At 41.5% G+C, this 27,180-nt stretch overlaps 1 protein-coding gene across 3 annotated transcripts in view; it reads right to left on the bottom strand.

Moving 5' to 3' along the window:
• LOC144681777 (metabotropic glutamate receptor 7-like) overlaps positions 1-27,180 on the bottom strand; it is a 697,320-nt gene that overhangs the window by 267,364 nt on the left and 402,776 nt on the right. For 2 of the 3 annotated variants that reach the window (XM_078543768.1, XM_078543771.1), the window contains exon 6: positions 2,844-3,044. The exons of the other annotated variant lie outside the window; for it this stretch is intronic. In XM_078543768.1, the coding sequence (XP_078399894.1) occupies positions 2,844-3,044 (201 nt within the window). The remainder of the gene's footprint in view (positions 1-2,843; positions 3,045-27,180) is intronic. 3 annotated transcript variants of the gene reach the window in all.

Raw genomic sequence — 27,180 nt, 5'->3', positions numbered from 1 at the left:
AAGAACTTGTTGGATTTCCAGTTTGCTTGCCATTAACCTTGCCACAGAAAGTTGAAGATGTACATACCCTTTTAACAGCTTGTTAACTGCTACTTCATGCCAACCAAATTTTCTGACCCAAAATGGCAACAATTGAAACTGCACAATTTGATTCCTTCAGGTAGTGAATTGTTCCTTTAGATTTAAAAAAATATATAAAATTTCATTTCTTCACACTTCTCCTTTCTTCTCTCTCTCTTAAACCAATCTTGCATTCTTCCTCTATTTTTCCTTCTGTACTAGATGTAACTCTAATTCACCCTCCTCCTCCATTGTTCCTGTTTCTTTCTCAATCCTCAAATCTCATTAGTAAGGAAATGGATTGTTGACCCAATCATTTACTCAGGTCCCAAATGTCCCATTGCCCTTGTCAGTTTGCATTTTCAGCAAGTTATGGCACCAAAAATCATGAAGGTATGGGAAAAAGTTCAATTAATTATAAAAACTGTGAGATGCCTCACACCAGCAAGATTCAGCCCTTTCTCTAGCCATTTCAGGAAAAATCAATAACTTTGATGAAAACGTTCTTACCTAACTGTTTACATTATACCAAAACTATGAACATCAGCAGAATACAAGCCAAATGATTTGATCTGCAAGTTCTCCAGGCCAATCCAATTATGTCTCATCAAGACATTAACTGGGTAGATGAGATCTGAGTAAGATGTGGACCAGTATTTGGTCAAGGCATTGCCAAGGTCAAGGTGCTGCACTGTGTCTATGAAATTGGGCTTGCATCGTAATGGCCCTTAGCAGCACTGGCATAAGGAACGCATTTAACCTCTCCTCTGCAGCAATCCCCCATCCCACCTCAGAAGACTTGCAATGTTTATTCACTTGAAACCTAATATTTCAGAGGTGGATAGGTATGCATCAAATGACTGGGGCAATTAAATTGAATGTTTGCTGGTAACCCAACAATTGTCCATCTATGTACCGTCACAGTTATTGCTGGTTAGATACAGGATCCAAACATTCATACCAATTGAGTGCAACAACGAAGAGGAGGTTGTTCCTTCACAAAATGTTTCCCTTGATGGGACCGAGCTATCTCCAGAGGGACAGGTAAGGGCATGAAAAGAGAACCACTGCTACTCTCTAATTTAGACTCTTTTACTTCTTTGTCTCTTGCTTTTGATTTTTTTTGTTGAAAGAGAGTGTTGAAGGTTTTGCTGCTGCGTTTTAGCATAGCAATGTACCTCTGATCTTGGTGGGAATCAATAATGTATATGAATAGTAATGTAAAGAGCTGGGAGAGGATCTCACCTACACTGTCTAAACATCTAATTTAACTACAAGCAGATATTACAAGTGTCCGTTATATCTGAAGGTGCACTCTAATTGTTGTGGTACTACATGGCTACTTTTATTTCCTGGTCAGAGTATTCCTGTCATAGAATGCAATATGAGACACCTTGGACTGTAATTGCTACAAGGACCCACATTTGATTTATATTCCATGCTGTGTCAAACTGGAGAGCTGTGGAATTATCCCTTCATGGGAGTCTCACTCTGCTTCTATTTGGAATCAGGTTGGGCCTAAATTCTAAAAGGCATTATAATTTTAGTTTAAATGCCAAAATTGTGGTGTAAACACATATTTAAAGATTATTGGAAGTGCTGTGTTGGGTTTTGATATGGTTACATACATATGTCCATTACCCTTTCTTTTTAATGTATAATCGATGGCCTCTTTTCAAAGTGACCTCGTCATCTGTGGTCACAGCAACATTCTTGGTTACAGGCAGTTAGTTTTAATCGTTTCTATGACAGTGATGTTACTTGTATAACAGATTTCTTGATTCCATGCTGCTATCCTGATTTTTCTATAACAATAAGAAAAAGGTTATATGGTGCTCTATTGGCCTTTACTTCACAATAGCTGATACATAGATCTAAAAAATGAGACTGAGGTCTGGAAAATGTCAGCGACATCATTATTGGGACCCAAGAGTTAAAAAAAAATATTTAAAAGCAAGAGACAGAGATTATCAAGGGGTTTAACCTTCAGGTTTATAGTTCATTTGACTAGAAAGTTGCATTTTCTGAGATTGGATTTCTTTCCAGTCTTGATTTCATAAATCCTTGCCAACACCGGAATCTCCATCACACAGGCACCACTCATCAGCTTTCCTTATCTGCTGCCAGAACTTTCATGGAAAAATGCCTTACACGATGTGTTGCCTCATTGCACAGCCCACTGACATCCGTCTTCGACTATTTAATCTCACACTAAAATACCAATGTACAGGTTTTCACTGTATTTTTCATTCACTATTGCTTGGTGAGTCAGTACATGACATTTAATGTATTTTCCCCACACTTAAAACATTAAATGGGATCAATGCACACTTAGGTTACATTTATCCCAAAATCAGAAGGTGGTTATTAAGGTAAATTTTCCCATCCTTACCCCACACTAAAGCTTGCTTTAAGAACAAGCAGATTTCATTTTGAAGTGCATCTCAGATCTCAAATTAAGTCCCCAGAGTTTGAGTTCTTTACTTGCGAATTAAATGGATAGAGTTCCCTGGAGGTAACAAAATCGCTTACTGATCTGACAATTTAGGCAGAGATCATTGATTGCTCTATTAAAGGAGTGCCAGAAGCACCTGAGATTAAAACAAAATTTGCTGTAGAATAATTACTCATTTTACAGTTAAGATTGAAAACAACATTGACCACTTGATTTTTGTGGCTTTTTTGACACGCTGATGTAATTGAACAGTGAAAAATACATAAACAATGAACAATAAATTACCAACTCCCCCATTTCTCCAACAATTTAAAATCAGCAGGCTTACCATTAAAATGTATATTACGGATGTATCCCAGGAGGTCGTCTCCATTAATTGGGTCCATCGCAGGACAGATGCCAGTGTAGCCTGGGCACAAAACTTTGTGCATGTTGTGCAGAGCGTGGGCCATGGCATATACAGCGTCAATCACAAACTGAACTTTACCCTCCTGTTGGTATTGGGAGTGTGTTCCAATCCTCTCGTCTCCTGGGGTAGGGTGGGGGATGGAAATTCAACAGCGCAAATTAATTGTTACAAAGTTATTACCCAAATGGTCATTTAAAAAATAATATCCTTAGGCTAGACAATAATCTCAGTGATATCAGTAGACAGACAGTTTTTCGGACAACGTTCCTCAGTCCGCTTTTTTAGTAGAAATGTCAAGTCACTTAATTGAAATGATTAAGACCTAAAAGAGCAGTCGGAGAATGTAATATGAAGTCATTAAGCATTAATCCACTATCACTGTCACCGGAATCTAGTGTTCTATCAAGCCTATACTATATTCTAATTATGGATAAAATGTTCATATAAGACTTACTTCAGGATGCAGTCCATCCCATATGCAGCAAGACCTGGACAACATTCAGGCTTGGGCTGAGAAGTGGCAAGTCACATTTGCGTCACACAAGTGTCGGGCAATGACAATCTCCAACAAGGAAGAATCCAACTATCTCCCCTTGACATTCAATGGCATTATCATTGCTGAATCCTCCAATATCAACATGCTGGCCAGAAACTGCACTGGATCAGTCATATAAATACTGTGGCTACAAAAGCAGGTCAGTGGCTGGGAATTCTGTGGAGAATAACTCATCTCCTCTCCTGACTCCCCAAAGCCAGACCACCACCAGACAAGTCAGGAATGTGACACAACACTCTCCATTTGCATGGATGAGTGCAGCTCCAACAACACTCAAGAAGCTCAACACCATTCAGGACAAAGCAGCCCACTTGGCTGGCACCCCATCCGCAAATATTTATTCCCTCCAGCATTGATGCACAGTGGCAGCAGTGTGTATCATCTACAAGATGCACTGCAGCAACTCACCATGGCTTTTTCAACAGCACCTTCCAAACCCGCGACCTCTACCACCTAGAAGGACAAGGGCAGCATATGCACGAGGACACGATCACCTTCAAGTTCCCCTCCAAGTCACACACCATACCGACTTGGAAATATACCCAGCTATCACTGGGTCAAAATCTTGGAACTCCCTCCCTAACAGCACTGTGGGTGTATCTACACCACAGGGACTGCAGCAGTTCAAGAAGGCAGTTCACCACCACCATCTCAAGGGCAATTCAGGATGGGCAATATATGCTGGTGACGCCCAAATCCCGTGAAAGAATTAAAAAGATCCACAAGTCTGTTGTATTGTAAGGCATCAATAACAAATGTAATTGACAGCTGATGTTAATTTCTGTGACTGTAATTCAAAGCTGGGTCATGGAGGAAGTTTATCAATTTTAACAGAACTCGAGGAACAATATCACACTGAAGTTTACCATCTTTACTGGAGGCAATATAAAACTGAATAGTTTGTTTTGGAAATACATTTCTTGAGTACTGAAAAAAATAGATTCTCTTTGTCGAAGCTTTTCGTCTTGCACTCATCAGGACAATTCACAAGAAAGTACCAATGTCAGGGGAAATAACAAATTTATACTGATACATTTCTGCATTTGTTTCCATTAAATGACAGACACACAATTACACACTGAAGGCAGTGTGATGAAGGTGGAAGAGTAATAAAGTTCAATGTGATATTGCGCTTCATGACAAGTTTCAGGAGTCAGAGCATTTTTGGAAGAGCATAGGAAATGACAGACAAAATATTTAATGCACAAAGAGAATGAAGTCTTTCAGCAGTAGTCAACCGGTAACCAGTAGAGTTGGCAGCACAATTTGTTAAAGTCCTATCCTTTTGCCTCAGACATCAGGTTGAATCAAAGAGGCTCACTGGTCAGAGAGAAGCAAGTCTGAGCCAATCAGATGTCCATTAAACAGTGTCTCCTTATCCAAAATCTAAATTTGGGATTCCTTCATTAATTTTCAATGAGAAAGATGCAGTTAGATAACATCTTAGCAACTCCGAAAGTGGATTACGTTTGAATTGCATGCACTATTTTCAGTGGATATATGCCTACTTCTCATCAAGGACTGCACCCAAACCTTTCTTTTTACCTTAATCTTTATGACACTTATTGTCCTGTTTGTGCATTTGCTGCATTCCCTGTAAAGATTAATACAATCATTACAAATTACTTCTAGAGAAAAAGACTGTGTCAACTATTAGCCACCTTGAATGGTTCTGTTTCACATAGATGTAATGGCCAGGGCTTTCTAGATATGCATTCTCCAGCCTTTGATTTTCTTCCCTAGGATGTGGGCGTCGCTGGCTAATCGCCATCGGGAATGTGGTGGTGAGCTGCCTTCTTGAACCACTGCAGCCCATGTGATGTAGATACACCCACAGTGCTGTTAGGGAGGGAGTTCCAGGATGGTGACCCAGCAACAGTGAAGGAACAGTGATATAGTAACAAGTCAGGATGGTGTGGCTTGGAGGGGAACTTGGAGGTGGCGGTGTTCCCAAGCATCTGCTGCCCTTATCCTTCTAGGTTATAGCGATCGCAGTCTTAGAAGTTGTTGTTGAAGGAGTCTTGATGAGTTGCTGCAGTGCATCTCGTAGATGGTACACACTGCTGCTAATGTGTGTTGGTGGTGGAGGGAGTGGATGTTTAATGGTAGATGGGGTGCCAATCAAGTAGGCTGCTTTGTCCTGGATGATGTTGAACTTCCTGAGTGTTGTTTGAGCTGCACTTATCTAGGCAATTGGAGAGTATTCCATCACACTCCTGAATCGTGCATTGTAAATGGTGGACAGGCTTTGGGGAGTCAGGAGGTGATTTACTCACTGCAGAATTCCCAGCCTCTGACCTGCCCTTGTAGTTACACTATTTAAATGGCTGGTCCACTTCAGTTTCTGGTCAATGGTAACACCCGGGATGTTGACAGTGGGGGATTCAGCGATGGTAATGCCATTGAACATCAAGAGGAGATGGTGGTTAGATGTTCTCTTGTTGGAGATAGTCATGGCCTGGCACTTGAGTTGCATGAATATTACTTACCACTTATGAGCCCAAGCCTGGATGTTGTCCACGTCTATTACCAGAATGCCAGAGAAGTATGGTTTATCAGATGTCTGTGCTTCAGTGAGGACATCCTCACTGAAATCTTTAAGCTACTCAGAGCAGACCGAGGGTAGCATTGTCAGTAGCTGTAGAGGTGACCATGGAGATGAGCTTTTGTGTCTTGCTCCATCCAGATATTTGTAAAACCTTGTATTGTTGCATGAGGAGGACACCACTAAGGCTCTCTACTCAATGAGAGCTGAGTACATCTCATTCTCTCTTGCTTGAGGTGGCCTACATGTGTGAAATCAAGTTAATGTTCATCATGGTCTTCCTCCACTGCTGGTCAGGTCGCACTTCTTGTATATCTGGAAGAAGTATTTCAGAAAGGTAAGATTGTGTGACGGGCAAGAGGGCGAAAATGCCAACACAACCTGCAGCTTGTAAATCAGAAGAGTGCATGAGGAAAGGGGGAAGTGAGATATGAGAAGGAGGATTAGGTATGAGGATATCATCTTTGATAATTTCAGCCCCATGGCTGGCCACAGCCTCAGCAACAGCCATCCTAATGATGGCAAGAACCATCTCTTTCATGGGGGTAAGGACACCCCTATCCTCCTCTGGTTAGTTCCTGCTACCTCTGGTTGTGTACCATCTTACCATGCAAGAGAGAGGGAAGTATGCCAGCAAGTGTCACACAATTTGTTTGGTTAATGTGGTTTTCTTGGTTGAAAAGCTGGCAGTGTGCGCAGCCTGTGAAATGCCGGTGTGAGAGTTGCAGCAGTGCAAAGTCTGTGAAGGTGAGGCGAAGTATATTAATGTTCGGTATGAGGACTGATTGATAGAGATTGGTGGTTGGTGAGTGATGGGGCTCTGTTGATTTGATCAGTATGTCAGGCTACTGGTGCAGTTGGCCTATGACATTTGAACATGCATTCACTGACCTCGACCACTCATGTGAGGTCATTGAACCTCTTCTGGCATAGCATCCAGATGCTGAGGCTTGACCCCTGACATTAATCTCTACAGCTATCTGCTCCCACTACCTTCTCAGTGTCTGCCTGGAGGTCCTCCTCTCCCCTGTGGGTACAGGGCATCTCTCCTAGTTTGCAGCTCCTCCACCAAGGTCTCATGTGTAGCAGCTGAAAATCTTAGTGCCCGCTATCTCCCATGTTCTGTTATTCCCCTCTCTTTTTCAGGTCAGATTCTCTTCAACCACAACTCCCAGCACTTGCTCTAGCCACAATGCACCTCTCTTTAAGAGGTGCAGGCCAGCGTTAAGTGGTGTTAGCTACTCATGATATTGTTCCCCTGCTGATGTGTCTCGTATTCTTTCATGGGACATGGGTGTCACTGGCAGGGCCAGCATTTGTCGCCCAACCCTATTTTCTCTTGAATGGCTTGCTAGACTGTTTCAGAGGGCAGTAAAGAGTCAACCGTGTTGCTGTGGGACTGGAGTCGCATGAAGGCCAGACAATCACATGGAGGGCGGCAGATTTCCCTCCCTAAAGGGCATTAGTGAACCAGATGGGTTGTTTTACAACAATCAGTGGTTACCATCACTGAGGCTAGCTTTATGTTTCAGATTTATTAAACAAATTTAAATTCCACCAGCTGCCATGGTGAGAACCCGTATCCCCAGGGCATTAGCCTGGGCCTCTGCATTACTAGCCCAGTGACATTGCCACTACAACACCATCTCCATCAATGAACAGCATGATTAGCTCGATGCAGAGATCATTCAATTAGCAAGCAGAACCAAGGTGGCCACATTGCAATCAATGGGTGCAAGTTATTGGTACTTTGCAATTTTATGCCCATTTTCAGGCAATTCTATCCAATTTATGCCCCATCATGTTTCAGGTGAATAAATTAGCCTCTTTAATATTATTAATATTTGTGGGAAGGAATTAATTAATTAATTATTGATTTGAGAGACTGTGTTAGAAAGGTAAACCTTGACGCAATACCTGCCGATTCAATAAGAAAAAAACAAATACAATAATGCACATTTGGCTTAGGAAAACATTAAAATATTTCTTATCAAGAAAAGATGTGCATCAAATTTGCCTTGCTGCAACTGAAGAGACTAAATAATCAGCTTATTGTCTCTTGAGTCTTTCAGGCCTACAATTAAACTAACTGTACACACAAATTGCATTGATTGCCATGTGCTGTGGCAATGCAAGATCAGAGACAACCTGTTATCACAGGTTCCTGCCTTACGCAGTCCATTAGGAATGTGTGTCTCCAAGTGGCTCACATGGATCTGTCTCTATGCAAAATACCATCCATCAAGCTAGTTCTGAACGTAAGCCCCCGTCATGAAAAGATCTACGTCAGATGTAGTAATAGTGGGGGCACTGTGGAGCAGTGTCTCTGCGCTGAGTCTTCCTCTGGAGCAGCAATCACCGTCAGGTTCCCATTCCACTCCTTTTTACTTATCTTGGACTGGAGCTGCACATTTCTTGCCCAGATATCTGGCCTGTGCCTGCTGAGAAATGTGCAGCACAGCTGCTTCGAGAGTCCTTCAGTGTGGTGCAAGGTCGTCAGGGGAAGTGAAGCCACAGCCCCTTCGGGGGGTCATGAGGGTAGTCGGTGGGGCGGGGGGGGGGGTGGGTCATGTGGGTCGTCTGGGATCGATGGGGTAATTGGAGGGTGGGGAGGTAGTTGGAGGGTGGGGGAGGCTAGTCAGGTGGTCAAGGGTGTGGGGTCTAGTCGGGTGTTCGTGGGGGTGTTGTTGGGAGAGGTAGCAAGGAGGGGGTGGGGTGTTAGTCAGGGGGTCAAGGGTTCAGAGGATAGTCATTTGGTCATGGGGCAGTGGGGGGGGTTTAGTCAGGTGGTCAGTGTGGAGTCGTGGGTTGCAAATATTAGGCAGGTGATCGGAGGATTGGGAGGTGGGGGCGTAGTTGGGGGTGTCCAGTTGGAGGTGGGGGGTTGTGCAAGGTAGGGGTAGGTTGTGGCTTCAGTAATATAGTTACTCAGGAGTTGGAACTGGTTTTAATCCTTCTAACTTTTCCCAGGTAAATATACTGCTAAGACAGTCAGAACCATCTGAAGTCTCTGATTTAAATTCTCCCCCCCACCCCCGGCAACCCCCCCCACCTCCAACTTGACACCCCCCCAACTAATCCCCACCCCCCACCCCCAAACGACCCACCCACTACCCCCCAAACACCCCTGACCACTCGACTAACATTCACAATCCACAACTCCACCCTGAGTTTCCGAAGGTTCCAGAGGGCAATTGCCCAACGGAATTTGAAACTTCTCTGACAATTCCCATGTAGTCAGTGTATGGGGATTTCCAAGGCATCCCCCACCGCATTTTCTGGGATATCTACAGGGTACAACCCTCTGGGGAATAGATGATGTGAGCCTCTATGTGGTTTAATGCCCGCCTGTGATAATGCTTACTGCATGCTGGTCTGCAATGCAGGCATCCAGTATATCGCAGCTTTCAAAGATTAAGGTTGTCATCTCTGAGAAACTAATATTCCTTAAGACTTAGAGATGTTCATCTTAAGGTCATCTTAGAGATGTTCATTCCAAGGTATTCAACTCTGAGATTGGCACTGCCATCCTGTCCAGTCTCTTGTCCACAATATTAGCCAGAACACCGTCTAAATCTATCTAGTTCTTCAACAAGTTTGATCTCAAGCCAGCCCTACTGATCTTGTTCCCACTCTTTTGGCAGTGTTTAGAACATTGGAATCACTCACTGGCTTCTCAGCATCAACTTCAGTAGTTCTGCTTGCACTATCCTTCGGTACTGGTAGCTCATTAAGCTATGAAATTGTAGTTAGCTTTATGTCAGTGCTGGTGCTTTGTATATATATAGTGCTGCTTGAATAAGTGACTTTTGGTGCAATTGTGCTTTGGAATCCAAGCGGTTCAGATTGTAATATGCAGGTAATGATAGATACTCGATTACAAATAACGAATAAAAATTAAAATTTTGCTGACGTGCACCGATAACTTCAGACTTCTTATCCTGCAAGGCAAATAGGAACGTATATAGAATATTGTGCACTTTCCAGCATCACTGGCAGATATTTATTTTTCAGCTTCTGCCACCCTCTCAAGACTTTCCTTGAGAATGCTATAATATCTTCAGATGTCAACACTTTGATCTTTCTGCCCCAGCAGATTTTGCTATGCATGTCCAATGATTGAAACATTTGCTTAGTTTTCTTTACATCATAGGGGTGCTTTCCAGATCATGCTGCCATATCAGAACAGAGGGTGAGGGGAGTGGAATTTGTGTATTGAGCAGTCATTAAAATTAATGTCCAACAGATCTAGATGTTTATTTATTTAACAGTGTCCATTTGATTTTTTTTATCTCAGAGGCCATAGCAGCTTCAGAGTTACATTCATGGAGGGGGGCAGGCAATAATGTGCATGTGTCAACAATTTGTTGCTCCATATTCAATTGGTGGAACCCAGACTTGCAGTTCACTCTCTCCCTTAGGTATTTTCCAGCACTCGAGTGCATGGACACAACACATCACACACATCAACAACTCTTTAATGTAGAAAAACATCCCAAAGTGATTATCAATGGGAAAATTTTAAAAAAACAAGCTTGGAAAAAATGAATAATTCCAATCAACCTCATAACAGATTTATTACAAAGTAAGGCTCTATCAATGAACATTCAAATCTTGTTCAGATTTAATCACAAAAGACAAGTTGTAGGTCAATTCCTACAAGTTCAGAACAATCAATTTTATCTGATGATGCTGCACACCAGAGTGCATCTAACAAATTGCAGTAAATATTTCATTGAGATTTGAAGAATAATTATATGTCATAAATTAATTGCATCGAACAAATTAGCTCATCATAAAAAGTGCCATTCTGCATGAGTGACTTAGTACATAAATATTAAGAAATTAATTCCTTGAAGTAATGAGTATTCTTAGTGTAATTTTTTGGAGTTAGAATTAGTTAACCAATTATAAAGGATACTTTCTCCGTTTAAGAACTGTCTGTAAAATGTTGGTTTAATGAATTAACTTAATTCAACTTTAAAAAGGTTACTCATTAAACAAATTTGTTTACAGACTATTCAATTCTCTAACTGTTTTTTCACAAAGTTTCAAGTAATGCACGGTTTGTGAATTGGGTAAATTTGGAGAAACTTTTGGGAAACTTATTTTGAGTGTATTTATATTTGGGGGATAGATGGACTGTACTGTGTAACAAACTTGACAAGCCATCAGAATTAACATTCTTTTTGAAATTTGAATTGATTGGATGTAAGAAATGTTAAGATGACTTAAGGCCACTTGGTCCAGTGAAGCTCATATCTTCCATCAAGATCATGAGAGATGATATGTATCAGGCTGTGTTCAACACAATGGCTCATGGTTTGACCTATTTTTTTTTTAATATTCACTCTCAGGATCTAATCAAGGCCAGCATTTGTTGCCTATCCTTTGTGGCCCTCAAGAAGGCAGTGTTGAGCATTCTTCCTGTACCCCCCGCTGCAGTCCATGTAGTGAAGGTGCTCTCACAATACCAATAGGTAGGAGGTTGCAGGTTGAGATGATGTTCCCATGTGGCTGCTTATCTTAGCCTTCTAGTTGGTCGAAGTCATGGGTTTTGTAGGTTCTGTTGAAGAAGCCTTGGTGATTGTTGCAATGTCTCCTGTAACACATGATGCAGCCGCAGAACACCAATGGTGGAGGGGGTGGATGTTTAAGCCAGTGAATGGGATATTGATCAAGCAGAGTGTTTTGTCATAGAATTGTTGAATTATTGAAATTTACAGCACAGAAGGAGGCCCTTCAGCCCATCATGTTTATGCTGGCCAAAAAAGGGCTATCCAGCATATTCAGCTCTTCATCCATGGCCTTGTTTTTCAAGTGTATATGCAAGTGCTTTTTAAATCTGATGAGGGTTTCTGCCTTGCCCTGTCAAGCAGTAATTTCAAACCTCTACCACCCTCTCAATGAAAATAAAATTGCTCAACTGTCCTCTAATCCTTCTACCAAAGACATTAAATCTCTTCCTCTGGTTATTGACCTCTCTGCTGAGGGGAATAAATTCTTCCTACCTACCCTATCTAGGCTCATTATTTTATACATCTCAGTTTAATCACCCCCCAGTCTCCTATGTTACGAAGAAATAATCCCAGCCTATCCAATCTTTCCTCATAGCTAAAGTTCCCTTGCTTCTTGAATGTCGTTGAAGCTACAACCATCCAGGCTAGTGAAAAGTATTCCATAAAATCCCTGGCTTGAGCTTTGGAGGTGGCAGGGAGCTTTTTAGAGAATGTGCGCAAAAAGTCAATGATATTGATTAGAATATAAACTTGGGTCATTTCTGTTTATTTTCTCATTTTTAATTCAGTACTTTCTTTGTAGTATTTCCATTTTGTATATGCATGACTGTGAGACTGAATGCACCTTGAATAGAAATGCAAGGCTGTCTTCCATTTAGGACAGTGAGTGAGTGTGTTTTAAATGCAGCTAGGATTTATTACAAGAGCAAAATACATGCAAGATGTTCGTAGCCTATCACAGATCATGACATCAAAGCTCAAATGTCTTATGAATGTTAACTCAATTACTATTGGTTTGAAATATACTCCTATTTGTGCTCTTTGTTATCAAAAAGAATTACAAGAAAAATATGGTTCAAAAATTTTCACATACGCTTGAGGTAATGCCAATTGTCACAGATGAAAAATAAATGATGTACATGATGACCTTGGCCCTCAGTTATATGAACTCAGGAGTCTAAAGCCAAAGAGATATGAAGATTTATGTACCAGCTAGCCAGTGTGTGCCATGTGCATACACATTACCATATATGATTAGAGAATCCCCCATGGTGTTGCACACAGTAAGTCTTATAAATAAGACAGGAGGATTATATAATGTAAAACTTCATAGGGAGAATTTACTGAGCTATTTCATCAGACTCCCGCCATAAAATCCCCCCCATTTACACCTGCTATAAACTCTCTCCATTACTAATGCTATAAAATCCTGCCATTACACCTGCCATAAATTCTCATCATAACACCAGGGGGAGTCCAATAGAATAGCTTACAAAAATGATAGCATTGAGATGCTTGGAAGTCAGACAATGTGAGCCATTGTCCAAATGTTCCCACAGCAAATGAGGTACCATCCCTCCGACTCTACGTTCGCTCAGACATTTTTTGAAAAGTATATTATTTTCTGTTAAAGAGTTAGGTAAATGTCCTTTAAGGCTACATCGATATTCATGAAAAGAATTCATTCAAAATTATTCAGGCTCGAGATCAGATCTTCATTTATTTATTGACAACTCATTTGAGGAGCCTATAGGCATTGTGGCTGTATATTCCTATTTGGGTGTGTTTTTATGCACTTTTTTTTATTCTTTCATGGGATGTGGGAGTTGGTGGCAAGGCCAGCATTTGTTGCCCACCCCTAATTGCCCTTCAACTGTGAGGCTTGTCAGCATTTCAGAGGGCAGTTAAGAGTCAATCACATTGCTGTGGGTCTGGAGTCACATGTAGGCCAGAGCAATAAGAATGACAGATTTCCTTCCCCAGAGGGCATTAGTGAACCAGGTGGGTTTTTACAACAATTGATGATAGTTTCATGGTCATCATTACTGCGACTAGCTTTAAATTCCAGGAGCTGCCTTCATGTGATTTGAGCCTATGGCCCCAGAGGGTCTCAGAGCTTGGATCTCTGGATTACTAGTCCAGTGACATTACCATTGTGCCACCATCTCTCCCATAATTTGTATATTACAAATATCCTGTCTATTTTTTCACCTTTGAAAAAAAAATTACATTAGATGATACGTGATATAGAAGCATGCACACACATTGCAAAGTATTAATATTACTGGCAGATTTCCCATGACAATGCTCATGGTAAGTCAGAAGATATGTGGTTTGATAACAAGGGCAATGCATAGTGTATTATTGCAGCCACTCATTTACCAACTGAATAAGTTGAACCATGTTGCGTCACATGAATAAAATGTGATGGAGAAAGTATTAAAAGTAGTAAGTTTTGCATTCACACAATATACATTGCAGATAGATACATAGATAAAGTACTGTGAAACTGGTCTGGTTCAATTAAAGGGATATTGCCTTCATGCTGCAGTATGTTGAAAACTTTGAGGAGCCAGAAAAGCTGCCCATCCTTTTTCAGTACAATGAGGTTGTAACTGATCCTGATGTAATTATTGTGGTTGTGTGTGCATACAAGGCAAAATCATTTGCTGAGAATATTTTGCTGCAAAAAAAGGAAACACTCCACGGAAGCATTAAGTAAAGACTGTGGTTTTGGTCTTGTCATATAAACACAGATACACACACACATCCAATGTAGATACACGTGCATGTAGAAATACATACACATGCATGCAATATAGATACACATACAGATACAGGCACACCCACAAGCACAGATAAGCACACACTCACACATAGAGACAGATATACACAGAGCAATGTGTGTACATTGGCTCAAAATCAAACTGAGGTCCAACACACTATTTCAATGACTCCGCCATCATATTTCTATATAATATCACACTTATGGGACTATGAACACTTTATCCAGGGGTCCCAAACTACTGTGTAAGGATTAACCATCACCCTCAACAAAGTAACTTTCCCTTGAACAAGACGTAATTCTGACACAATTCTGATAACTGGAGTACAGCTTGGAAGATCTTGAATAAATAATCTTGGCACACATACAATGGGATTGATGGTGCCCTTGCTGCATCACGCATCCTTTTAGTCAGTACATAGCACATCATAACAACTCACTGTGTAAACATTTTTCCTCTCATGTTGCCTCTAGCTTTCCTACCAATTAAATCTGTGTCCTCTGGTCGCCAACCCTCCTGCTAATGGAAACAGTTTCTCTTTATTTACTCTATTAAAACTCCTTATGATTTTGAACACCTCTACTAAATCTCCCCTTAACCTTCTCAGCTCCAAGGAGAACAATCCTAGTTTCTTTATTCTCTCCATGTCACTGCAGTCTTTCAGTCCTGGTAATAAATCTAGTACATTTGCTCTGTACCCTCTCCAAGGCCTTGACATCCTTCCTGAAGTGTGTGCCCAGAACTTATGACAATATGTCAGCTGAAGTTTAACCAGTGTAACTTTCCTTGCTTTTGTACTCTATTCCTCCATTTATAAAGCAAAGGATTGTGTGTGCCTTTTTCCAGCCTTCTCAAATTGCCATGCCCCCTTCAAGAACTTGTGTATGTACATTCCTCGGTCCACCTGTGCCTGAATCCCCCCTGCCCCCACCTTTAAACATTTGTTTATATTGCCTCTTCTCATTTTACCTACAAAAATGAGTCACCTCATGGTTCTCTGAGCTAAATTCCCTCTATCTTGTGTCAGCCCATTTCACCAGTGTATGCCCTGAATTCTGTTACTTTACTCCTCACTGTTTCCTACATTTTTGAGTTTTTGGGTCATCTGTAAACTTTGAAATTATGCCCTGTATATCTAAGTCCAAGTTATTAGCATACATCAAAAAAGAGCATGGTCCTAATGCAGAAATTCACCAAGGTTCCTTAGACAGCACCTTCCAAATTCACGACCACTACCCTCTAGAAAGACAAGGGCAGCAGATGGATGGGAACAGCACCACCTGGAAGTTCCCCTCCAAGTCACTCACCATCCTGATTTGGAGATATAATGCTGTTCCTTCACTGTCGCTGGGTCAAAATCCTGGAAATCCCTAACATCATTGTGGGTGCACGTATACCACATGGACTACAGATGTTCAAGAAGGCAGCTCACCACCACCTTCTCAAGGGCAACTAAGGATGGGGAATAAATGCTGGCCCAGCCAGCGAAGCCCACATCCCGTGAATGAATTTAAAAATGCCAAAGCCTGGGGAACACCACAGTACGCTGCCCTCTACCGCTACTCTCTGCTTTCTGTCTGTCCACTTTCATATCCACACAACTACCACCCCTTTAATCCCATAGGATTCAATTCTGCTAACAAGTCTATTATGTGATACTTCATTGAAAAAGTTTTTTTTGAAAATCCAGATCCACAACACCAACATTACCCTCCCCCTCTGTAATGCCATCAATGATCAAGTTAATCAAATATGATTTGCCTTTTACAAATCTGTTTCTTTATTAACTCATATGCTTCCAAGTGCCAATTAATATTGTCCCAGATTAGTGTCTCAAAGTCTCTCCACCACTGAAATTAGGCTGGCTGTCATTAATTTCCAGGTTTATCCCTCTCACCATTTTTGAACAGGTGGAATAACATTGGCAATTCTACAGTTCTTTAGCATCATTTCCATATTAAAGAAGGATTGGAAGATTGTGAACAGAGCCTTCACAATTTTGACTCTTACTCCCCACAGCAACCTAGATTGCATCCCATTTAGACTGGGTGACTTTTCTACTTGGAGCACTGCCAACATTTTAAGTATCCCCTCTTTATTTTTATTCTATACAGTTTCTGTATTGCCTCTTCCCTTACTGTAACATTGGCAACATCCTCTCTTTAGTGAATAAAGATATAAAGTATTCATTTAGTGCCTCAGCAATGCTCTCTGCCTTCGCATGGAGAATTCCTATTTGGGCCTGAACCACCCTTCCTCTGATGAACCTGTTCTAATCATGTGATAATAAAAGACTTGGTTTGATCCTATCTGCTAATCTATTTTTATGTACTCTTTGCCCCTCATGTTCTTTTTCAGTTCTCCTCTGTATGTTTTGCATTCATCTTGGATCTCTGCTGAATTATGAGCCTGACATTTATCATAAGTTTGCTGTTACATTTTAATCTCTATGCCTTTAGTCATCCAGAGAACTCGAACTTTAAGTGTTCTTCCTTTTCCACTCATGGGAATGTGTCCAGTTGTCTTTAAAGGCCTCTTTTTGCTCAATTATCATTTTACTTGCCCATGGTTGATTCTAATCTATTTGGGCCAGATCACCCTTCAATCACTGAAATTAACTCTCCTCCAATCATAGAATCATAGGGCTGGATTTTATGCGAAGATAGTGACCCTGTCCATTGGCTGAAAAGTTGGGGGCAAACCAGCCTCCACTAGGCCACGAAGCCATGACTGGATTTTATGGTTGTTAGGCAGTTACCTGCCGGAAGTCGTGACTTCCTTTCCCATATGTTGCCTCCAAGAGCTACTGGCCAATCAAATGGCCGGCAGATCTCCAGTCCCAGCAGTGATACCAGGAGTGGTGGCTATTACTCAGACTGTAGTTAGCCCTGGACCAGGAACCGTGGAGGAGGCCGGACTGTAAGGTAGGTGTGGCAGCCTCGTCAGGGCCTGCCTGACAGACCCTGATGAGTGAGGCGGGGTGGGACCACAATCAGGAGGTCAGGAGGCTGGCCATGACTTGTCGTATACAGGATAACTCAAACATGATCAGAAATCAGTAAAACAACACAGAGGTCAGTGCAGTTATTTTTTCCAATCAAGTGGTATTGAAAATCATTTAAACTTACATATATTTTGAGGTCAGACAGAAATATCACAGAGGTGAGGAATATAGGAATATACAACACATTAGAGTGACAATGATTGTTGCTTTCTGTTCTCCTCCTCCGCAGACTCTGCTAACTTTCACTCACCAATGTTCTGAACTGTCTGCTCCCTGCTGTCAATCGCCATGAACTGCCCTCATAATTCCACTCCTACCTGTAGCTCAGCAATTAGTGCTTCCTCTCAAATGCTTTCTCCCCCTGACATGCTCACACAGTCATCTCCATCCTTTCCCAGGGCATTTTCCCATGCCCTCTTGCTCATCAGCTATTTTCTCCCCCTTGGTGAGCACATATGTGAACGCTGTGAGCACACATCTCTCAACTGCCACCACCACTCCATGCCTGAGTGGCTTCACCATTACTGTTGAAAAGTTGATTTTTTTTTTCACATTTGATTTTTCCTTGTCCTATTCCATAACTCTAAACCTAATGGTATTGTGATCACTGTTCCCCAAATGCTCTCCAACTGAAACAAGCTTCACTTGCTCCACTTCATTTCCCAGAATTAGATCCATCATTGCTCCCTTCCTTGTTGGGCAGGAAACATATATTGTACATATTTCAGCAATCCTCTCCCTCTTTGTCCTTCATACTGTTAATTCTCCTAGTCTATATTAGAATAATTGAAGTGGACCATACTCGTTATTAAACCTTCCTGTAATTTTCTGAAAGATCTGCTCCTCGATCTCTTTCCCAACATTTGCTGGCCTACAGTATACATCCAGTAGCATAATAGTTCCTTTATTGTTCCTTAATTCTAAACAAATAGATTCTGACTTTGACTCCTCAATTACATCATGTCTTTCTATATACGTTGTAGCCAGGAATATTAAGTGCCTATTCCTCCTCTCGTTTTAGATTAAGTCTCTGTTATTACCACAATGCCGTTATTACAGCTCACCAACCGTATTTACCACGCTCTGCACATTTACACACATGCATTCTAAACCCATCATAACATGCTCACATTTCCCCTCACCCTATTTCTGATCTACTTTTTATTCAAATACTCTTTGTCTCTCCCAATCCTTTTAGTACCTTGTATCCTTTCTTTCCGGGTTCATCCAAGTGTCCTTTCCCATGTCAAATTAGTTTAAACCCATAAGTAAATGCCTCTCAGTCCCACTTCCCATTTTCCTAATTAAAATTTTAACCTGATGATCACTCCTCACCCAACCAGAGAAAATCGTCTTCACTTATTGACTATTCACTCCCTTAATAACTTTAAAAATCTGTTACATTTCCTCTTAACCCCCTCTGCCCCCGTACCTCATTTATTTTCTGATAACCATAGTTTTCCATCCTTGGTATCATCCTGGTGAACCTATGCATTCTCTATGTCCTTCTAACAATGGAGCACCCAAAAGTACATGCAGGATTCTAATTTTGGCATAAACAATATCTTGTCCATTTTTTTTCATTTCTTTCTTTAATCTTGCATTCTGTGACCTGCATTATAGAACCTAAAATGCTGGTGTTTTTATAGCTTCATCTACCTGAACTCACACTTCGAGAATTATGTATTTAACCCCCAAGGGTCTCCCTGTTCATCCAAACCTTTCAGTGTCTTTTCCAGGGAGCTTATTCTGCCATTATTCATTTTTTTACCCCCATTGAGCTTATTTTCCCAATCCTTGTGTGTTCTATTCCCAAAATGTATGACTTCACACTTATGTATATTAAATTGCATCTGCCAGAGAAACTACTGCCCTTCATCATGTATCTACAAGCAACGTTTTAATCCTAAACATTTCCAAATGATTTCTGTTAAACTATTTGTTCAGAGTGCCTTCGAGCAATTGATGACCTGGGAGCTTTCCCATCTACAAGAACTGGATTCTCAATAATTTACTGCTGCAAACCACGAAAATAAGTTAATTACAAAATTGCCAACAATGTGGTATCCGCAAACAAATGTTTGTAAATGTAGTATGCGAGAATGCTGTGATTTACTTGCAGATTTTAATAGCGTACATGAAACATATTGACACTCAGCAGATACAGAGTCTAATGACACTCATAAACCTAAGTTCATAAAATTTAAATCACAAGCTTATCCCATTCATCAGCTTCCAGAGCATGTAAAGTGTGGCTAGTGTTAAATCCATATTCTACATTACGTACTTGTATCAAACATTTATAAACTGCTTTAATGTTGGTTTCTGTCAAGAAGTGGATCAAAGAAGCATCACTGTAACCAACAGCCACTAGAGAATGCTTCACCATTCTATTTAGGTCAATATGATTCAGTGAGGTGATGGGTGCCTGGTATAATCTACTTCCAGTGAGGCGATCTCATGGTATGACAATTTATAGATCATCAGTGAGAAACATGAGCAAGGAGGACTACTGCATTTAAATAATGAATAAAGGTACTGTAAATAAATTCTAAATGGTGCTGTGCAGCTTTGCCCAATTTGAACTGACTCCATAGGAAAGCCCTCAGCAAAGAGGGTAGATGAACAAGCCGCTGATTCAATGGTTTCTCTACAGCCAGTTTACATTCAGCTGACAGCAGTTCAGTTGAATGTGTTAGACATAATATGGCCTCCCACAGTTCAGACAAAATGCCATTGAGACACATTCCATGCAGCAGCATGACTGAAATCTGACAACATTCGCTGTGTTGGCTGTTGGAGCGAATTAACAATCAGCAGCACCGCTTAAAGTTCCAAGCACAGGCTTGAGAAGAAAGGATTAATTTTCCCGAGGCCAGCAAAGTGGGAGCCACGTGTGGGCCATGCACTGAAGTTGTGCAGCACCCAACATCTCTGTACCCTGATTGTCTCTGGGGATTAATCAGTATGCCCTGGGTGTTATGTAAGCAAGTGCAACAGCCTACAATTTGGTGAAGTCATAATATCAGAAGCTTGTGGTTACTTAAAGGGGCCTTAGGAAAGCCTGCCATGGAATGGATACAGCATTAGGTCCAACATGAGCGTGCCAGCTGTCTGCAAGATTAACTCGAGTCCCACTTTCCTATCTTTTCTCCATAGCCCTGCAATTTATTTTTCTCCTCAGATATTTATTCAATTCTCTTTTGAAAGCCTTGATTAAATTTGACACCACTGCACACTCGGGCAGTGCATTCTAGATCCTAACTGCTCACTGTGCAAAAAAAAAGGAATTCTTTATGTCATGAGAACATGGAAGCCTGAGCAAATAGCAAAAAAATTATCCTGGAGTGAATCTGAGGCCAGAAAATAATGTGTCAAGTGGCAGCAGAAAAAGGAACAGATTTTTGTGGAATCTGTCTGCATAAACATTGTGCATTCCTGTCAGCATACCAGTCAACAGGACTGGTGGAAGGTGGTTTGGCCTTCAAGATGAGGCCATTAAACAATATCTGCAAGAGGTAGAACAGTGGAGGAGTAATCAATTTCCCACCATGGGAAAGGTTATAAATGCAGTGCTGGGAAGAACAAGAGGTGGCCAATGCCATCAAGAGGACTGAAAGAAGTTTATTGACCTCAAGTGAAGATAGGAAACAAATTCAAAACTTTATACTACATGTCACCTACTGCTTCCTACCACCCAATGCAATGAGTTAGATAAAATTACCTGTAATGATGGGACAGGTTCACGTACAAAAAAGCCACAGTCTCTCCTCACAAGCATCTGTTGCATGAAAGAGCAGTAAACCAGTAGCACATCTTCACAGTAACTGCAAATTCAACTGAATGCAAAGACAAAAAAAGCATTGCCACTGTTGTCATGGGTTATGATGCTTCAATGAGTTCTGAAAGTTTTGAATGATTTTGCTAGAGAGTAAGGGTGGCATTTACCAGGAGGCAGGAAGGAGCTCTACTACCGATCAGGAAATCACATGGTTTGAGGAAAAGGTAATAGAAGTCCAAAAATGCAACTCGTTAGAGGTAGCATCATGTTTCCACTAAGGGCTAGTTGTTTCCTTTGCTATGTTTGGCCCAATCTGTCAGTGTTTTTGAAAACATCAACTTTCAGGACCTTCATGTGCAGGTAAGAGAACTAGCATAGCCTGCGAGTATGTATCTACCAAACTATTAATTTGCTTTTATGGTCATCCCTCTTTGTGGCTTTACAACTTCAGCAAAGCAATCACAGAGCACATCCCACACAGAGGCCGATAACAAGGTCTCATCCAAGACTCACAACAGCCCAGTTACACCCATTTGAAGGAGACAAGAGAATACGAAGGGAACATAAAAGTGGGATCACCAAGCACTAGAAAGCAGGAACAGGAGGCGAAGGATGGAGACAAGAACTCTCATTACAGCTCAAAAGAGCCTTCTCCAGCAGTACATAGGAATTGGTTCCAAGCTTCCGCTTTGTCCCAAGAGGGAATGTTTGCAGAACGATTGATGCAGTCATTGGATGCTATGTCTAGCAGCTTCTACGTCATGTCAACAAGTGTGGATGAGTCCACATCCTGCATTGATGAGGTCCTGATGTATGGAATTAAATGTCTGTAGCCATCCCTAGGTATCAACTTCAGGGCTACACAGTCCCTCACACGTCAGATCGCTGCCATACGGTCTGTGCCTTGTTGATGATGAATAAAGCTGTTTCAACAATTCAGCCAACTAAAATACATCAAATAAAAGCAAATTGCAAAATACTGTGTATATATATTTCATGCTCAACTACTGCAGGATGATAGCACATTTCCTGTTTCTGGTCTCAAGAGATGTGCCACGCACTTATTTCTTTACCTTAAAAGATTCTGGAAGGTAGAGAAAAAACCTGGGGTCACTCAAGGAGCAACAAGGTGCTTTCTTGGAGGGATCAGAAGTATCTATGAAATATTCAGATGGACCAAAAGGACTCACAAAAGGACCAGATGGACCTTTGTGACCCCAAGTGCAAATTGACAAGGATGAGAATTGCCTCAGAAAACACTGACAAATGGAGTTCCAGTTTCTTCTGCTAATTTCAGGCAGAGTCACAATCTAGTTATGTAACAGAAAGGCAATTGCACAAATCAGATACCCATTCAATCCAGAGTATGGGGGTAAAGGCTTTAACCACAAGGTTTAATTTACCTTTGAATCTTGAACTCTTAACACACTGCATAAATAGGAATAGATTAAATAAAATACCAACTATCCAAGACTAACTTGCCTTCTCAAACAGTTCCCAACGTTTACCACAGATCTAAAAGTTCAGTCATTAGTTAAAGTCAGTTTTTTCGGTGAAGAAAAGCAATGGAGTGGTATATGGTTGATGGAGACAGTATGACTTTTTTAACTACCTTTTATTTTGTATTTGTGAGTGATGTCACATAGTTTTTAGTGTTGGAAAAGCACTCAGTAGTGTCAAGTTGGTCTAACATGTCCAGTAAACATTGCAAAGTGCTATTGATTCAAACTGCTAGTATAAATCAAACCTCATGGCTCAGGTTAATACACTGGTGCAGTGTTTCTGAGGGAACAGACTCTTAACCTGCCATTCATACTTCCATGTATAATAAACCATGGGGCTCAATTTCCAAGTCCTGGAATGGTGGGCTGGTATGTAGGGCAACTTCCCAGTGGCAGGACCAGCTGCGAACAGAGACAGGTGGCTTTTTAAAATAATTAAAAGCCTAATCTAAGGTAACTTTGCTGGCATCAGAGCAGCACTTCCACCTCCCACCCACCCATTCTTGGCATGGATGGCCACCAGCTTTATGGGGGCAGCCTCACTGTGGTAGCCTAGAGGGCAGAAAAAGCAGCCCTTGTGGCCTCAATGAACCCCAGAGGGGTTTACCCTGCGATCAACAGGGCCTTCTGTCCTTGGCAATCCGGAATTTTAAATCATACTTATCTCTCCAAGGTATCCCAGCTGCCTCAACAATGTTCGCCTCTCCCTGGAGTGCTACGAAGGATCTTGAGCTGCCAGCCCTCTGATTGGGTCAGCAGCATTGGAAGCCCGCCTGTCCGCCATTCTTAATTGCGCACCAGTTCCAGAGACAGTCAATTAGGAGCCACCTCCAGGAAAATTGTTGAGCCAGTCCTACTATGAGCAAATGCAGGCTTGGGATGGGACACTCATTTGGCCCCATTGTCAGGCCCCAAAGCCCACAGGAAAATACAGCCCATGATCTTTATTGAAGAACTAGGGCTACAATCATCAATATCTTCCTTGGTTACCTTATGAAAATATAATGTTGATATGTCCATCTGTTTCGTGGAATAAGACCTATTATGGTAGAAAATAAGGGGGAGATGGTGGCATAGTGTAACGTCACAGGACTAGTAATCCGGAGGCCCAGGCTAATGACCTGGGAACAAGGGCTCAAGTCCCACCATGGCAGCAGATGGAATTTAAAAGCAATTTTTAAAAAAACATCTGGAACTGAATACTAGCCTCAGTAATGGTGGCCACGAAACTTTCATCAATCGTCATAAAAACCCACCTTGATGTCCTTGAGGGAAGGAAATCTGCCTTCCTTACCTGGTCTGGCCAACATGTGACTCCAAATCCACAACAATGTGGTTGATTCTTAAATGCCCTCTAAAATGGACTGTTCAAGGGCAATTAGGGATGGACAACAAATGCTGGCCTTGCCAGAGATGCCCATGTCCCATGAAAGAATTTTAAAAAAACTTCACCGGCAGGTTAGAAAATGACAGATGCAGCCAAAACCAAACAGATTGAACGGAGCTAAATTAGGCGCCAGTGATGGAACAGGAAATTATGTATTTTGTATCACCTTTTTCATCTTTACATACCAACATGTTTTGGGGGAATGTTCACATTTTTGAAGGACATTTTGTAATTAAGTCTACAAAGAAAGTAAAGAAGTCACATTGGATTTTCCACCAATAAGAGTCACATTGGGCTCCTCACAATCACAGCCACATTGCATCCATATTGCCATCAGCACCATAGATCCAAAAATCCATGGGTTTTCCAGTACTTCAGTAGGGAGCAGGGAAGAGAAAAGTAAATAACCTGGGCAGCTGTTCCTGACTGGCATCCAGTAAATCCTACTTGCAGGGCAAGTAGCTTTGAGCTCCCTTGGCCCTGAGCTCTGGAATTCCCTCCTCCTATCTACCTTTTCCCTCCTATCTTGACATTTCCCTAAAATCTTAGCTTTTTGACGAAGCTTTTGGTCATCTATCTGATGCCTCCTTCAGTGTCATGGTGTTTTGATCGATATCACTCTTGGTAAGTGGCTCGAGGCACTGCACAATGTTAAATGCATTATATAAATGCAATTTGTCACAGTTGTTGGTGAGGGCAGAATTGGAGTCAGGTATGCCATTTTGCACAGTTGAAAGCTTACCAATGCACACTCCTACAGACAAGGACTCTATGAATAGTGATGATTTAGGTCAAGTATGTGTTGGCAACCAGCATATGGAGCTCCATACTCTATCAAGGAGGCAACTCTTTCACGAGAGGAGCAGAGAGGCAGATAAGTGGTAAGAAAGAGAACACATGCTCCAGAATTTATAGTCTGGCAATTCTTTCCTCTATTACATACTTACATCAAGAAAAATAATTTTACTAAGACTAAACAGTGATGTTTAGTGATGTAATGCAAATTATGCAATGTAGTTCACGTGATATAACACCCTGAGCAGAAAACTCGTCAGCTTCTTCCTCATTCAACAACTACTTTCAAAGAATGCTTTTCTCTTCCTCAAAGGCTCAACAGGAGACTCTCCACCACTGAGCCATCAAGCAAGGCTGTACATTTGATCACTGGTTACTGGGTTAGCTGAGCTCACGCACGAAAGCACCTGGCATGCCTACAATGGCCAACAATCGAACTGCTGATACAGCAAGCCATACAGGAAATGTGCACGTGGGAATGCTGAGTAAGGGCCTCAATGATGACACCTCTGTAGTTGTAACTGGGGCATAATTAGCCAAAAATTGACACCGAGCCAAGGAAAAATGTTTCAGGACTGAGAGCTTGGTTGAAATAGGTTTTAATGTTTAGTACATCACTCCTCATCATTCTATGAATCTTTGATCATTTTCCAGGATTCTTTGGTGCTCACTCATTTATGAATATGCAATGAAAGCACCAAGGTAACACTGTTGTGATATTTTCCCAAATATGAACATTTTATTCTTTGTGGTACAATTTTTTACTCAGTACCTGCTGCCACTTCAGTGTAAATGGTTTTAGTTTTCAAATTGGCGGGAGAATCCAATGAGCAATATTTCACAAGGGTCAGTGACAACAGTTTCTGATGACTCATCCCAACACTTATGCCAGTGGATTTGTGGGCTTGATATTTCTTTCCAAGCTAGAAGATCAAACAGAATGAAGTAACTCTTGCTATCATGGCTGAATTCCCATGCAAGGCAATTTGCCAGTGCCATAGGGTTTAAACTAACTTGACAGGGGCGTGGGAACCAATAGGTAACACAAGAGAGGAATACCAATGTGCACAAAATACTGGGACAGACAAATAGGACGAGAGTAGCAAATAGTAAGGTATTAGGTAGGTTCACCAGAAAGGGGAAAGTAATAAAATGTAAATAAGGGTATGTGAATACATGGTAAATAAGATTGGCGAGTTGCAAGCACAGATAGCCACATGGAATTGTGATGTTGTGGCGATAACAGAGACCTGGCTCGAGAAAGGGCACAACTGGGGATTAAATATTACTGGATACAAAGCGTTAAGGAAAAATAGGAAAGGAAGTGTGGTAAGTAGGTTGTTGAGCCCCCAGATGTTAGTAAGGAGGACTTTGCAGGGTCGACAGTGCTGAGTTTGCCCGTGTCATTTTGGGTGCTTAGGTCAATGCGTCCGCTTTCATTGTTTATTGGCTTTTTAGTGCTTTGATACAACTGAGTGGCTTGCTAGGCCATTTCAGAAGGAAGATTTTCTTCCCTAAGGACATCAGTGAGCCAGACAGTTTTTTACGACAAGGGGCAATGGTCATCATACAAATTCCACCACCTGCCGTGGTGGGCTTCGAACACTGATCCCCAGTGCATTACCCTGGGTCTCTGGATTACTAGTCCAGTGACAATACCACTACGCCATTTGGCTAGAGCTAATGGAACAAAAAAAGTGCAATTACAATGCTTGGTGAAATCTATAGACCATAAAGTAGTGGGAAATATGTAGAGGAATAAAGTTGCATGAAATTACAAAGATTTGCAAGAATGATGTTGTGTAAATGGGGGACTTTAGTTATCCAAATATGGATCAAACACTGGGATAGTAGTGGTGTAAAATGCAGAGAGGGGCAAGAGTTCCTAAGACATGTTCAGGAGAATTTTCTACAGCAGCATGTTTCCAGTCCAATGAGAAAGGAGGCATTGCTAGACCTGGTTCTTGGCAGCGAGGTCGGCCAAGTGGATCAAGTGTCAGGAGGGGAACACTTAGGGGACAGCGGTCATTGTATCATAAGGTTTAGGTTGGCTGTGGAAAAGGACAAGGAACAATCCAGAGTAAGAATAATAAACTGGGGGAAAACCAACTTCAATGGAGAAAGGATGGATCTGACCCAAATACATTGGAATCAAAGGTTGGCAGCGAAGACTGTAACTGAACAATGGGCTACCTTTAAAGAAGCGATAGTTCGGGCACAGCCAAGGTATATTCCCATGAAGAGGAAAGGTTGGGCAAACAAATTCAGAGCTCCCTGGATGACAAAAGAGGTAGAGGTTAAGATGAAGAGGAAAAAGTGTGCTTATGACAGAGGTCAGGTGGACTGAGAACTAGGATGAATATAGAAGACTCAGATGGGAA

This window comes from Cetorhinus maximus, chromosome 6 (genome assembly GCF_964194155.1).
Source record: "Cetorhinus maximus chromosome 6, sCetMax3.hap1.1, whole genome shotgun sequence".
In the NCBI taxonomy this organism is placed as follows: Eukaryota; Metazoa; Chordata; class Chondrichthyes; order Lamniformes; family Cetorhinidae; genus Cetorhinus; species Cetorhinus maximus.
This window is presented reverse-complemented; position numbering and strand designations above follow the sequence as displayed.